This window comes from Xiphias gladius, chromosome 1, assembly GCF_016859285.1.
Source record: "Xiphias gladius isolate SHS-SW01 ecotype Sanya breed wild chromosome 1, ASM1685928v1, whole genome shotgun sequence".
Lineage (NCBI taxonomy): Eukaryota > Metazoa > Chordata > Actinopteri > Istiophoriformes > Xiphiidae > Xiphias > Xiphias gladius.
In genome coordinates, this window is record NC_053400.1 from 11,671,164 (window position 1) to 11,684,466 (window position 13,303).

Sequence of the window (13,303 nt, forward strand, 5' to 3'; positions counted from 1 at the left end):
TTTTACCTTATAGTGGAAGACAGAGGTAGTGATCCATTGTAATACATGTCAAAACATCACTTGTTACTGCTTCTACACAGTAGATCTTGTGCAAAATCATTCCTCCCTTTTGCTAAGTGAATAAGCTTTGGAGAAAGGAAATAACCATCATTTTGAAAATCAGACTGGCACTCGAGCATTACTGATCATCTCTGGCCTCAGCATGATTAGTTTTTGGAGTATTTTTTTCCCAAAAGGGATAAGCTGATAGAATTTTGTGATGATCAACAGTTTGATACAACTCACTACCAGGGGAGCATGCTGTGGCTCAGGCTGGGCTTGTGTCTATGGATATAAATTAAGGATGATCAAAAGAGTGATTACAGCCGCTGAGAAAGACATAGCTCAGCTATTTCACACTTTTTCTCAAGTTCCCACTATTAAATTGGTTTAATTTGAGTATCAAACCCTCTCTTCTTTGTGGATGCAAAATGCGTCTCTAGAAAGTTTGATTTAAATTAAGTTAATGGATTTTTCACAGTGGACAAAAAAAGTAACAAGTGACCATAAAATGTCTTGCAGCGTTATCCACTTGGTCTGCTGTCCATCTGTATCCTCAGGATGTTCCAGTCATATTTTTTTCCCAAACCCTGCCAAATACACTATTTCCATCTCAGTCCTAGAAAACTTGTATTCCATGACATTAGTTAGATATTAGAAAGAGATAGATAAAGAGATGTTAAAGATAATTGCTGCTCACTTGCTCATCACATTTAAACTCTTGCTGATCGCTGAGATTGCTAAATGACTAAAATACGTCATTTTTGGCCTGTCAGCAACCAGGACCTAATATGGTTCTGCTTCTCCGTAATCATTCCTAACTGTGTACACTTTTGTGTTTGTCTGAAGCGGTGAGTGCGTGCACATGCCTATGTCAGCCATTTGTTGACTCACTTTTTGGGCTGCAGGATAAGATCTTAAAAAAAAAAAGTCAGTGTAAAATTAGTAAATAGGATGAAGCTTTTTGTGGAGGCTGCTGGGCCACACATTTGCCTGTATGCAAGGTACATTTGTGAATGGGTGAGTGCCAGAAAGAAAGTGAAAGAAGAACAAATTTCCAGTTAACGTTCCACACTTGGATTTTGTTTTGATAGCCTTATTTACAATATTGCAAATTGTGTCTGCATCCGCAGCTATTTGGTTTGTTCCTTTGTGGTCTATAAATTCAGCTTTTAGCTGGGTGCTTGCTTCTGTATTGCATATAATGGCAGAAATTAGTCAAGGTTCAATTTGGTTCATTTTTGCTGACTTTCTGTGCAGTCATTTTTGTCTTCGTTTTGTCTTTACCCCACATGCATGGTATCCCTTTTCAGCACAAACTCAGCTATAGGTCTGACTTATAATTTTGTCAATTTTACAAAGCATAAAGCTGCCAGGAACCCAAAATACAACAAAAATGAAACGGCATATAAAAATTAGTGGATATAGAAATAGTATACAAATTTAAAAGGTCTTTTTTAGTATTAATTACTCAGAATATTACTGTAGAACAGTAAGACGTCAGAGTCATTTGATTGGTTTCATTAGTGTCCCAGTTTCCGAATGAGCCATGCCACAATACCAGTGGCGTGCTATCACTTTTAAATGGAATGCAGCCATTATTAATGTTACTATTACACCTCTAGTTTTCTTGCTGTAACATGTTACTATGTACGCCTTGAAGACCTGTCATAGGTTATTGTTTGAATGTGCATGTTAAAGACACCCCAACTATTCCTCGTTTTGAAATGTACTTTGCTTCGTGTAGTTACCACAGCTATCCAGTATACGCTAACATTGTGATGCTGCAGAGTGCATGTTGTTTGTATAGTAATATACTATTACTAATCTGTCCAAAAATATTTCTAATCTAAAATAGATTACATTTGATTTTAGAGGAAAAGAGGAAAGAGGAAAAAGGGGATCCACCTGGGATGAGCATATTTTTTCCTCTTTAAAATGATATCTTTTCCCCTCTAAGAGCAGCAGTGGTTGTGGGGGACACCAGAAGCGCTCATGTTTCTGTTGTTTTTCTAGATTACATTTCAGTTTGTTTAATTTTAAAACCAACACAGGTGTGATTCATTTTATTTAGTCTGCACATCACAATCAGATGTGAGCTATACTGAATGGTGAGGGCTAATAATTCCAGTCCACTAATCTGATTTTGTGCACATACTGTGTCTTAAGTGCACGTGGATGCGTGCATGTGTGCTCACCTATGTGTATCTGCCAGGGGGATGTGAGATATCACAGGATTTTATTTACCAACAGCCTCGCGCATCACCCTGCGTGCGTCCTTCCTATAAAAGCTGTGATCCTCCTATTTGCTGTCTGCTTGCATCCCACGCTGTCTTTCAGTCTCACACTCAGCCTCCATGCTCACCTCGCACGCCTTGCTAGAATCAGTTCACTGTTTAAAAAACGCTGGGTAGAGGCAAATCGAACAGAACCAGTGCCTTGCACACCTGTAGAAAGCTGGACGGAAGGAGGTCCTGATAGTGACAAGGTGGTGGGTAGTCTTGAAAGTAGAGTGGAGAGCAGTATGAAGATCACTTGCAGCCTTTTCTAGCCAGCCCTGCGCCTCGCTGCTAAGCAGGGGCCTGTTGCCAGCGCTTGCAAAGACTGTAATGAATTTATTTCATGTCGGCTGTGAAAGTGCCGTCTCTGTCTCACAGGCACTCAAACAGAGTTGAGGCCCATAAACACAAAGTGCAGTCTGTAAATCCCCACAGCCTGACGTCTCCCAGTCTGCCCTATACGGCTTCTGAGCAACTCTTTATTGAGAGGGAGAAGGGAGAGGCGAGATCCCCACTTACCCCCTCAGAGGATACCAAAGGCCTGGCTACAAGGCACAGCCCAGCCCTCTCACCAAAGACCACTTATGTTCTAATCTTTAACACTCTACTACTTATACTTGTCTCTTTGGAGAATGCATGTTTTTTCATGTCGAGAGCAGACCTGAGGAGAGACGATCAAACACTCAGCTACTGTACAGAACATGCTGTTTGTTGTAAGATCAAAATCGGCCAAGTATGCTGTGATTCCCTTTGGCTCATGGAATTGCACCTCTGACGAATAGGACATCAGATGTGCGTTTTCCATGACGTCAGCCGGCCTAACTTGCCCTCTTCTCCTGTCCAGTCCCCTCCCCTCGATGCAATGCAAAAATGCTCCACTTGTGCTCTCTCTGCAAGAGCGGCTCGGTGTCTCCACACGAGGACGCGCCTTGCTAGAGCTGCATCCTCCCGGGGCCTTGGAACGAGTGGTAGGTCACAGGTTAAAGACGCAGTGAGTGAAAGATGTAGAGTGAGGCGGAGATGTAGAATTAAAAAGGGGAGTTTCTATCTCTGTCTCCTCTCTGACATAGCTTTGGTCCGTGTTGAGGGATTAGTGTGTGAGGCCTCACCACAGCCTCTTCCTTGGCTTGTTTCCAGATATTATCTTTCAATGTGAGCGTGAAGCCGGCTTGTCTTTCTCTCTCTTCTGTTTCCATCCCTCCCATCCCCCTTCCTGTATCAACTGGTGTGGTGTGAGTCATCCCAGGCTGCTTGGGGAGTGATTTAATTGCTCTCTCTCCTCCTCCTTCAACATGCACGTCTCGGAGAGGACTGTCACTGACCCACCACTCCTACAAAAAACACCAGCGACCTATTCATTGCCGCAAAGGTTGGGCCACCTCCAAAGACAGCCAAAATACACACTCCAGAAATGTGCTTGGTTATCCCTACTGATGGTGGCACATCACAGCCTGCCTTTGCCACGCTGTGCTCTTCTGTATTGTTTGCCATGCTGTCGCCCTGCTGGGTGAATTTGGGCAGAATATGGGTTGAAAGAAAACCCCCACAGCAACAGCAGAGCTTTTGTAATCACAGTAAAGGAGAAAAAAAGCCCTCTGCCGTTTTTTTCACCATGGGGGTCCGAGAATTGTTGTGTGGCTGGCACTTGGTTGGTATGGTGAATTTGATATGCTCCAGGTCAGAATTTGTTATGCCAACCCATGAACCATGACACATGAATAGTGGACTGTGATAGCAAAATGGCAAGTTTTGTTGTCCGGTTTTCAGGATGTTTCCTGTTTCTGTTTCTATTTGATGCAGTATTGGAGGAGGAAGGAGGAGGAGGAAAATCTTATCTCATTAGTTATTGTAAATTTGTTCTTATTTTAAGTGTCCATTAGTAAAATGTTTGTATCACAAGTATTTAACTGTTTTGATTTAATAAAAAAAAAAACCTTCATATCACTCTGTAAGGCTTTTCATTAGAAATCCAGGCCCAAACTCCCACGTTAAGAAACACGCATAGAGTATATAGTGCATTTGCAGCAGTCTGTCCATTTTTCTGTCCCATTCCTCTGCACTTGTGAAATTAGGCAGCAGGTGGCACTGTTCCTACAGATGAGCAGCTCAGTGGGGGTGTGAGGTGGAGAGGCTACCTTGCCGGGATTGGCTGAAAATGACTGAAAATAGGTCTGCCTCTACTTAGCAATATCCATCCATATATGAACTCTCTCAGATGAAAGAGTTGTTTGTTGTTAATAGGGGAAGTAATTATTGCGCCTCTGCAGCAGTCAAATCTCCTTCATAGCAAAGTGATTCAACATTGATGTTGGCTGTGTGATAGACAGAGCTCAAAAAGGGGTGAAGAGGCTAAAATGCCACTGTGATTATAACAATTAGAGAGGCTGAGCATAAAGTAGAGTGTATGGCTCCAGGGGTCGAGTGGCTTTTTTTTCCCCCCTGTGATGCTGATTTGTGTCTCACAGTTGTATAACAGTCGACAGGGATCAATGGAGAATGCTGACTCTTGAGAATACTATGGATGTACCCTGGACTGCCTGCGATGGCTACTAATCCAGAATGATTATGCAGTGTACTCTTTGCTCTCAGCCTAGTCTAGACAAACAATACATACAGACACACACACACACCAGATTTTTTTTTTTTTTTTTTAGATTTAACTAACGATTTAACTAAAGCTTTACAGATGTTGTTGCTTCCATCTCTGAGTTTCAGTGCACTGAGCCATCGCCAGGAGGCAAAGCCTATAGGAACACCAACAAAGTCCTAATGCTTTCCTCCAGATCCCTCCTCTTCTTCCCTTTCACCTTCATCCTGTCTCACCCGCTGCCTGCTACCATGCTGCACAAAGTGGATGTTTCTGAAGCAGTACCAGCATGTATTTCTAAATGCTGCATTGATTTTCTTTCAGACATTCAAATTTGAGTAGGTGTCAGTCTGTCACATTTAAACACGGCATGCTGAAATAATGCTGTGATTTAGTGAATACTGTATGTTTATATGAAACCTGGGCCAAATAGTATTTACTAATACTTTTTATTGTCCCTTTTAGACTACTCAAGTGACAAATGGGTTATGTTTGGCATGGAAGACTGACATAGCAAAAGCTTCTGAGTTCAGATGATTAGAGGAAAAAATTTGTAAATGTATTTAATATAATTTTCTGTGGTTGACAGCTTACATGACATCCTCTAACATACAGAAAAACAGCACTCTAAGTAGATAAAAGCACAACTACTATTTTTTTTTTCATATCAAGGATGTGTTCTATATATTGACATCACTCATACTGTATGTCCCGACTCCTCTCTTGTAGCTGTGATAGAAGTGCAAGTCCCTGGGCAGCCAGTGGTGGTGCTGCATGGCAGAGATGCCACACTCAACTGCTCTTTCAGCCACGCCAGCCCCTTCAACATGTCCGATCTGAGTGTCTTCTGGCAACTGACAGACACCAAACGCAACGTGCACGGGTACTGGGAGGGACACGACCGGCTGGCGGACCAGGCAGAGAGCTTCGCCAACCGTACCAGCTTGTTCCCCGGCCAGCTGGGCCTGGGCAACGCCTCGCTCCTGCTGAGAAGTGTGGTGGTGGCTGATGAAGGCAGCTACACCTGTTTCGTCAGGGTGCAAGACTATGCCAGTGCTTCCTTGCTGCTGCAGGTGGCCGGTGAGTCAAGCTGTGACGCCTACGACACGCGGAGAAACAAACAGATAAACATGCACATGGACTGCTACGACCAGTGGCACGCAGAAAATAGACACATACACAAAAAACACACTACCCTAACCAATGACAGGGCGGCAAATTAGCTTCTTCTAGATATGAAGGTAGATAGCTATGTTTATCTGTATTGTTTCCAGTTAAATTAGCAAACAAACAACAATATTATTTACTATTACTTTACTGTTTTCTATTACTTCACATTAATAATCAGTATTCACTTGAATTCCCTTTCATAATTAATGATTCAAGTGAAAATGTCAAGAAAAACAAAACCTCAGGCACACAATTCCCCACTCCTCAATGTGTTGTTTTTCATTACATTTTAATAGATTTAATGATGTATTGAATGATTAAAAAAAATTAATTGAGAGATTAATTGATAATAAACAAAATCTTAGTTCCAGCCCTAAATGTTTGTATTCTTTTGAAATTAATTTCCTTTTATGTTAAAGGGGTACTCAAGCAATTTAGTATTACACTTTCATTAAGTTGGGGGATTTGCAAGAGAAAGATTTAAAAACAAAAAAAGCGGGGGTTCAGAATTGAAGCAGCAGAGAGGCTGAGACATCCTGACTTTCAGTCTCTATTAAGGGTCAAAATCCTGAATCCTGAATTCCTCATTGTGAAACCTAATAGCTTCTTTTGTTAGACTTTTCCTGCCCGATAAATGCCCGCAAATGTTTCAAACGCCGTGCCCCAGTTTGTAACTCAGGCATTGTGTAACTGAATTCACAGGCTGAATAGTACTCCTAAAGGTGAGTAAATTGATCTCGTGTAAAGTTGGTATAGTGTCCCTTTAACTCTCCTGTCAGAGATTTATCATATATTGCAAGAGTGCATGATAATTTTTTGTATAAAATTTCCCAATAACTAAACAAGTTCATTCTGTACAGTATGTTCAATATGAGGACTAGATAATGAGTAAATGCTGTCTCATTAGCTGGTGTTTGCATAGTAGCTTCACGTTACACTTTGAACCGATTGTGTTGAAAGTGATTTGACCCCAGTGCTTATACACACATATACACTAATAGTATGCAATAAAATGTATTGTACATTTACTAATGCGGACTGTGATTTAGGATCATTTCCTTTCACAAGACGTAAACAGGTGATAAACAGTTTCCTCAGGGCTGCTGAGCAGTGTATTTGGTCAATAAGCGCTGATTGTGGTCTCTGTCATGGTCAATATCTGCTGACTTTGATTATTAGCTGCTTTTACGGTCAATCAGCCATCACTAACATCTTCTCTGCTGTGTGACTACATCGACCACCTTCACAGCTGAGAGCCTTTTATTTATTTATAATGACACTGTGTGCCTTTCCTTCCTTCTCACATTTCTATATCTGTTGCGAGATTGTTTCTGTATCCTCCAAGGATGGATGTGCATTAGGCGGTGTTAATGAATAACATTTTTTTTCTCCTGGCCTGGGAGAGGGAAAACAATATCTACAACAGTGACAAATTGGCTCCATTTTATGCATTGGATTTATAGATGTTCTATTTTTAGCCAGCTTTTACAGTTAAGATTGTAGATTTCCTTCACGTTGTGCTGGAAGAAAATGAAAAGAGCCCTCAATGGAAATCTGCCCGTCAGTCAAATGGACAGCTGGGGAAGTTAGTGCATACCACGCTAAATCTCTCTTTGTGTTGAGAGTCCACTTTTCAAAAATCAGCTCAGACAAACTTATTTCATCTCGCCCTCAGCCCCACCCCATTGTCTGCTGTGCGGTGGTTGTTTCGGGGAATGCAGCAGCTTCTTTCTCTGCCACCTCTGTACTCGTGTTCTAGCCCCAGGGATTGGAGGAGCGTGTTGTCGGCCTCGGCTGACAATTCACCACTCACCTCCACCACACTCTTTTCCATGCCATAGGCTGAGTTGTCCCAAATCTCTGAGCTTGCCAGTTTTCTCCCAGGCCTGCCCACCTCTGCCTCCCAGCTAGCCCCATGTTTCCTTTCTGGGAGTGGCTCAGTGCTTTGGCTGTCTACAGGGAGCAGCGTTAGGATGTGCCACAGATGCTGTCTATGTCTGTGGGATCGTAAGCACTGTGTTAATCTAAGTTCCCTAAATATAATTAAGAATTTAATGTGAATCATCTCAAACAGTTAACAGGGTAACTCTTGCTGCAGAGAATCTCACTAAATTCAGTATGTTTCTGCTGCTCCCCTACCTTCTCCCCTTCCTCAACCGCCCCCCCCGATCTCTTTCTGTGCAAAACTCCTCTTTCTCCCAGCCCCCTACTCCAAGCCTGTGGTGACTTTGGAGCCTGAATCCAACCTGCGGCCAGGTGATAAGTTGGCCCTGACTTGCGTGGCCTACGGTGGTTTTCCTGAGGCTGACGTCATATGGCAGGATGGGGGCGGCCGCAACCTGACCGACAATATCACCACTTCAGTGGTGGCCAATGAGGAAGGGCTGTTCACCCTGACCAGCGTGCTGACAGTCATGCTGGAGCCCAATAGTACCTACAGCTGCCGACTGATCAGCCCACTACTGGGGGAGGAGGGCTTCGCCTTTGTCACAATCACAGGTGGGTGTGGGTCTTCATCTCCCTTTATAAATAGCTTCTAGGTCTTTCAGTCAATGTTGTCACCTCCGTTCTAGTGCAAAGTAAACAAGCTAATATTCTCTGGCTTCCTGCAGTGTTTGAATGTTACCAACACAGACTAATCTTGTTTTCAGTCACGCATACGCAGAGTTTCTCATTAATATCTTGCATGATTTCGTGAATCAATCTGTCATTTGAATTTTATTCTGTAGAGACTCCACTTTTTTCTCCGTCTTCCTGCTTAGAGTAACAGTTCAGCTCCAAAGAAAGGACTGAGAAATAAAGAGATGTCCAATTACGGTCAAATAAGCATAACCTCATCAGTTCTTGTGCATCGTTAAATGAGATCAGTGGGTGATTATTTCCCTGAAGATAGTCAAATAGCTGTTCATGATACATTTGAAATGGCAGTATAGAAATAAAAGGTCGTGCAAGATGGAGTGATGGGTCTATTTGCTAACCAAGAAGTAGATTGACATATTTGTCTGATGATTGTTTGATGTAATCTTGAGCTGGGTGTGTGACAGTACCTATGTGATAGGTCTAATGGTCCCCTCAACCCAACCCCCACCCATGTCCCCCTGGCCCTTCTGGTGTACTCTATGTGTTAAGTGCAAGGAAAGTGCCGGATAAGGTGGGCCAGGGCTGGGTCTCTAATGGGAGCAGCACTGTGTAAAATGGCTCATAAATAAGTAGAGGTGGCCCAAGCCTGCTCTCTGGGCTGGAGCTGGTGCTGGAGCTGGGGCTGTTGAGGCAGAGGTCGAGGCAGAGGTCAGGGAGTGCTGCTCCACTGGGCTGGGAAATGACTGTGCTGTCTGGAAACAGGATGGCCGATTGGCAGGGCAGGCTTGCTGGACAGCTGAGGGAGGGTGGCTTTGCTAACGGTTTGGTTGGCCACTTTCAAAACAGCACAGACAACTGTTCAGACGGACCACTGGGGGAGTGGAAAGGTATAAAACACATGGTGAGAATGAAATACGACTGTGAGGTAACAGTGTTAAAGTAATCTGTGTCTGCTATTACCCTTCTCCCTATGCTGGATTGATGCTCTATTTCAGTTTTGGTTAAAACAGATATGATCGTTTTATTACCTTCAATGTTAGTTTTTTTGTCTCCTCTATTTCCCCTCTACAAATGAGACTCTCATTTTGAAAAAAAATTTGATTAAGTTGTCTGGATTGGTGATTTAGGTTGTCACGCATTTTTATCTTTTTCCAAGGAAGGCAATGTGAAAGAGCAACAATGACGTTTCAGTTTTTTCCTTTTCTTTTCTTCAGTCCAACTGAGTTTAAAACCGCACATTTTAAGCCAAAGCTTTTACCTCTACAGGTTAGTTCCCTGATGTGAATGTAAATATTTTAACATTTCAAAAGTGGTGGTGATTCGCCATCAGTATAGAGATAGTTTGTGGACTGTTAGTTAGCGTCATCATCGTCAATCCTCTTTTGAGTTTGAATTGAGACCTCACCTAGCTGAGCGAGTGCTCTCTGCTGGTGCCATTTGAGTTAACACTTTGTTATCAATAAATTTCATTCGTTCTTCTTTTATTTAAATAGGTCGCACTTGCACAAAATTGGGCAGCACAAGCCCACCCAGATGAACCTTTGCTTACATATCTGTTCAACAACAAGAGTTAAAGGAGGAGGACACTGGAAGGATTAAATACAATATTTGAGCTGTTTTATAGGCTTTGATTGTCATTTTCTTTAGTCAGTGTCATGGTCCTGCTGTTTCCCAAACTCAATAAAAAATAAAGGAACCGATCTGAACAGACCCAGTCAAAGAAAAAAACCAAAGTGCAAAACAGACTGAAAAAAAGAGGTTTGGCAAGAGCAATGAGAGACAGCAAAAGAAGCAAATCCACAAATTAACTGAGAAAAATACTAAATAAAACAGTGGCGATCGTGATTTTCAGCAAGTGGTTGTACATGAAAAAGGGTAATTTCTCAGTAGGAGTACCAGCACAGCTTGATGATGACCCAAGTTGGTGGTAAACACACAGAGGGTTTACAGTATTTTGTGTGCCGCGATACAAGGAGGCTTGTTTGAAATGAAAATGTATTTGCATTTGTTTACAACAGCTGGTGCGTGCTTAACAGTTTTTGTAATTAATTTTGACCTAGCAGAACTCTTCTGCTGGAGTAGCAGAGTGTGGAGTGTGCCGAGCTTGAGTTGATACAGCGAACACGCTTGCTGTATACACACCGCACACCACACTCAAGCAGTGGAGAATCCTATTATAAGAATGGGTGAAATCTGCTTAAAATTCTAAATGGACTATGAGAGTGGGAAAAAAACAGACTAAGAAATAGGAGAGTAAGAAAAGAGAGAGAGAGAGAGATGGGGGGGGGGCTAGGGGGGTGCATAGAGTGAACAAGCATGTTCAAATTTCACAGTCTCCCCAATCTCTGATTGAAAAATTACAATAGTAATACAAATCTCCCCCAGGCAGAACAGGAGTTTGACAAGGTTAATTTTGAGAAAATGAACCCTTTACCCACACTGAGCAGAACACTATGTGGGCTGGCATGAGCTGCAGTCTGAAAGTCTGTTTTAAGTCATCCATGTTAATCTAACGTCTTTTATAGTCACCACCAGTTTAACTACCACACCAGAAACATCCCGATTGTCAACAGTAATATGCACGCAGCACATGTTCACTATTATCAGGCATCTCAGAGGTGAACAAGCCCTGCGGCGTGCTGGTCTGTTTTTCAGCCGAGCTCTGGAATAGGCAGTGTGTTTGTGTTGCTGGGATATTGATAGATTTTGCAGAGTGCAGCAAGGCTTAGTTGTGGGGAGACCCATAGGAACAGCTGGTATTAATGAACAGTCGAATGATGGAAAGGAGCAGCTTCAGTCCTCAAATGAACCGTAGCCTGTCTGCTTGCTTTGCCAGTTTGCTTGTCCCCCCAAACCCCCGCCCTCCCCCTCCGCCTGGCTTGATGGCTTGCACCGTCTCACACTCCCAGCCTATTCCGACCACTTTGTTCGCCTCAAAAAGAATAATGTTTTTGGAGTTTTGGGGGATCAAGATTCAATATCCTATCATTTTTTTACTGATCCTTTTCTGAATGTGGAGCTTTAGCTATGTATCCCATCTATTGGAGCTGTGAGATTGCAGTGTGTTGTCTGATGGCTGGCTTTCAGGGCCTGTCACTGAAACACCCCCTCCAGCACCACCCCCACTCCTTCTGCTTGCTCTCTCAGTGAGGATGGCGCCATTTCCCCGGCATCACTCTGCTGGCACAGCATTTACAGTGAACAGTGTGCAGATGGAGATAGATAGAGTGGGGAAAAGAAGGAGATAGAGAGATGAAGCAGGAAGATAGAGAGAGGGAGCTAGGGAGATAGGGTTAGGGGGGTGAGAAGTGGATGACAGGAAGCAAGATGGACACGAAAACGTTTGCTGAGCTCAGAGTTGTGGCACTACGGCCTGACAGGCCGGAGATGAACTCTCTGACGGGGAGGGAGATCACCCCACGTGGTGTAGAATACTTTCTGCTGAATTTTACTATCTAGCTGGCATTCTCTAGCTTTCACTGGCTAGCACAGTGGCTCAGTGGTTAGCACTGTTGCTTCACAGTAAGAGGATCCCAGATTCGCTTCCCAATCTCAGCCTGTGTGGCGTAGGCAGGCTTTCTCCACGTTTGTGTGGGCATCCTGCGCATGCTCATTACTTCCTCACACATTCCAAAGACATGCAGGTGAATAAAAGTTTTAGAAAGTCCAAAACGCCTTTAGTTATGAAATTTGACTGTTAATGTGTATTCATGTCTGTATTTGTTAGTCCACAAGACCAAATGTTAGCTAGGACATAGGAAAAATTAAATTAATTTAATTGAATTAATAGAGAAGTACTTTTTTATTCTATGCATTATTCTTAATTGTCAAGACGTGGCTCCCACACTACCCACAATGCAACTAGACTGGCAAAAGTTTTGTCAGAGATTTGGAGTTCTTAGGCTTGTAGCGGCTAACGTAGCCTCTAGCCACTAGCCTCAAGCAGAGATGAGGTGCAGACTACAGAGGTCTGGTGAACTCAATTCTTTCTGACTCCACATCCCCAGATTTTTTTTCTTTTTCAAACTTGGAGCAATTTATCAGACTTCACACAGCTCTTCACACTTTACAAAGCCTGTAAACAGACTTTCACATGTTAAATCAGTGGAGTTCCCCTTTAAAACAATACTCACATGCTTATGTTGGGAAGTGATCTCTTCATGGCTATGGACAATATGGACAAGGGACACATAAGGACACTCAGAAAATTTTAAACTCTGTATTCTTCCCGGTATTTAGCAGAAAATATATTCCCGTTAACAAATCCCTTACATTTTGCAAATTTGAAATATAAAGTAAAACTTCAAACAAACACACACAGGAAATCAGGAGAAAAACATTGTCAGCACTGCAGAAGCAATTACTTTCTTTGCCCATAGATGGCAACAATTAAGTGTCTTCATCTGAAGGTCTAAACTGCAGGTGTTTTTTTTTTTTTTTTTTTTTCCTTGCCTGTTAGCGGCATGACAGAATGAAATTGGCTGGGCATGGTTTTATTTTCTGGCATAAACAACAGTATGCCCTTTTTTGTCAAATACTTTTTCAACCGGCTGTCATGGACACTCACCTCGCCCTTCTTTGCTAGTATTAAGCTCCTGTGAGTCCACACTCTCTGAAGGATTGCCCAACTCAGTCAACTTCATGTAAG

The 13,303-nt window shown here is 42.7% G+C and overlaps 1 protein-coding gene across 3 annotated transcripts in view; it reads left to right on the forward strand.

The window, feature by feature from the left end:
* Positions 1-13,303, forward strand: part of cd276 (CD276 molecule) — a 63,176-nt gene that overhangs the window by 12,505 nt on the left and 37,368 nt on the right. For all 3 annotated transcript variants that reach the window (XM_040129266.1, XM_040129256.1, XM_040129275.1), the window contains exons 3-4: positions 5,635-5,985; positions 8,278-8,574. In XM_040129266.1, coding sequence (XP_039985200.1) covers positions 5,635-5,985; positions 8,278-8,574 — 648 coding nt within the window. The remainder of the gene's footprint in view (positions 1-5,634; positions 5,986-8,277; positions 8,575-13,303) is intronic.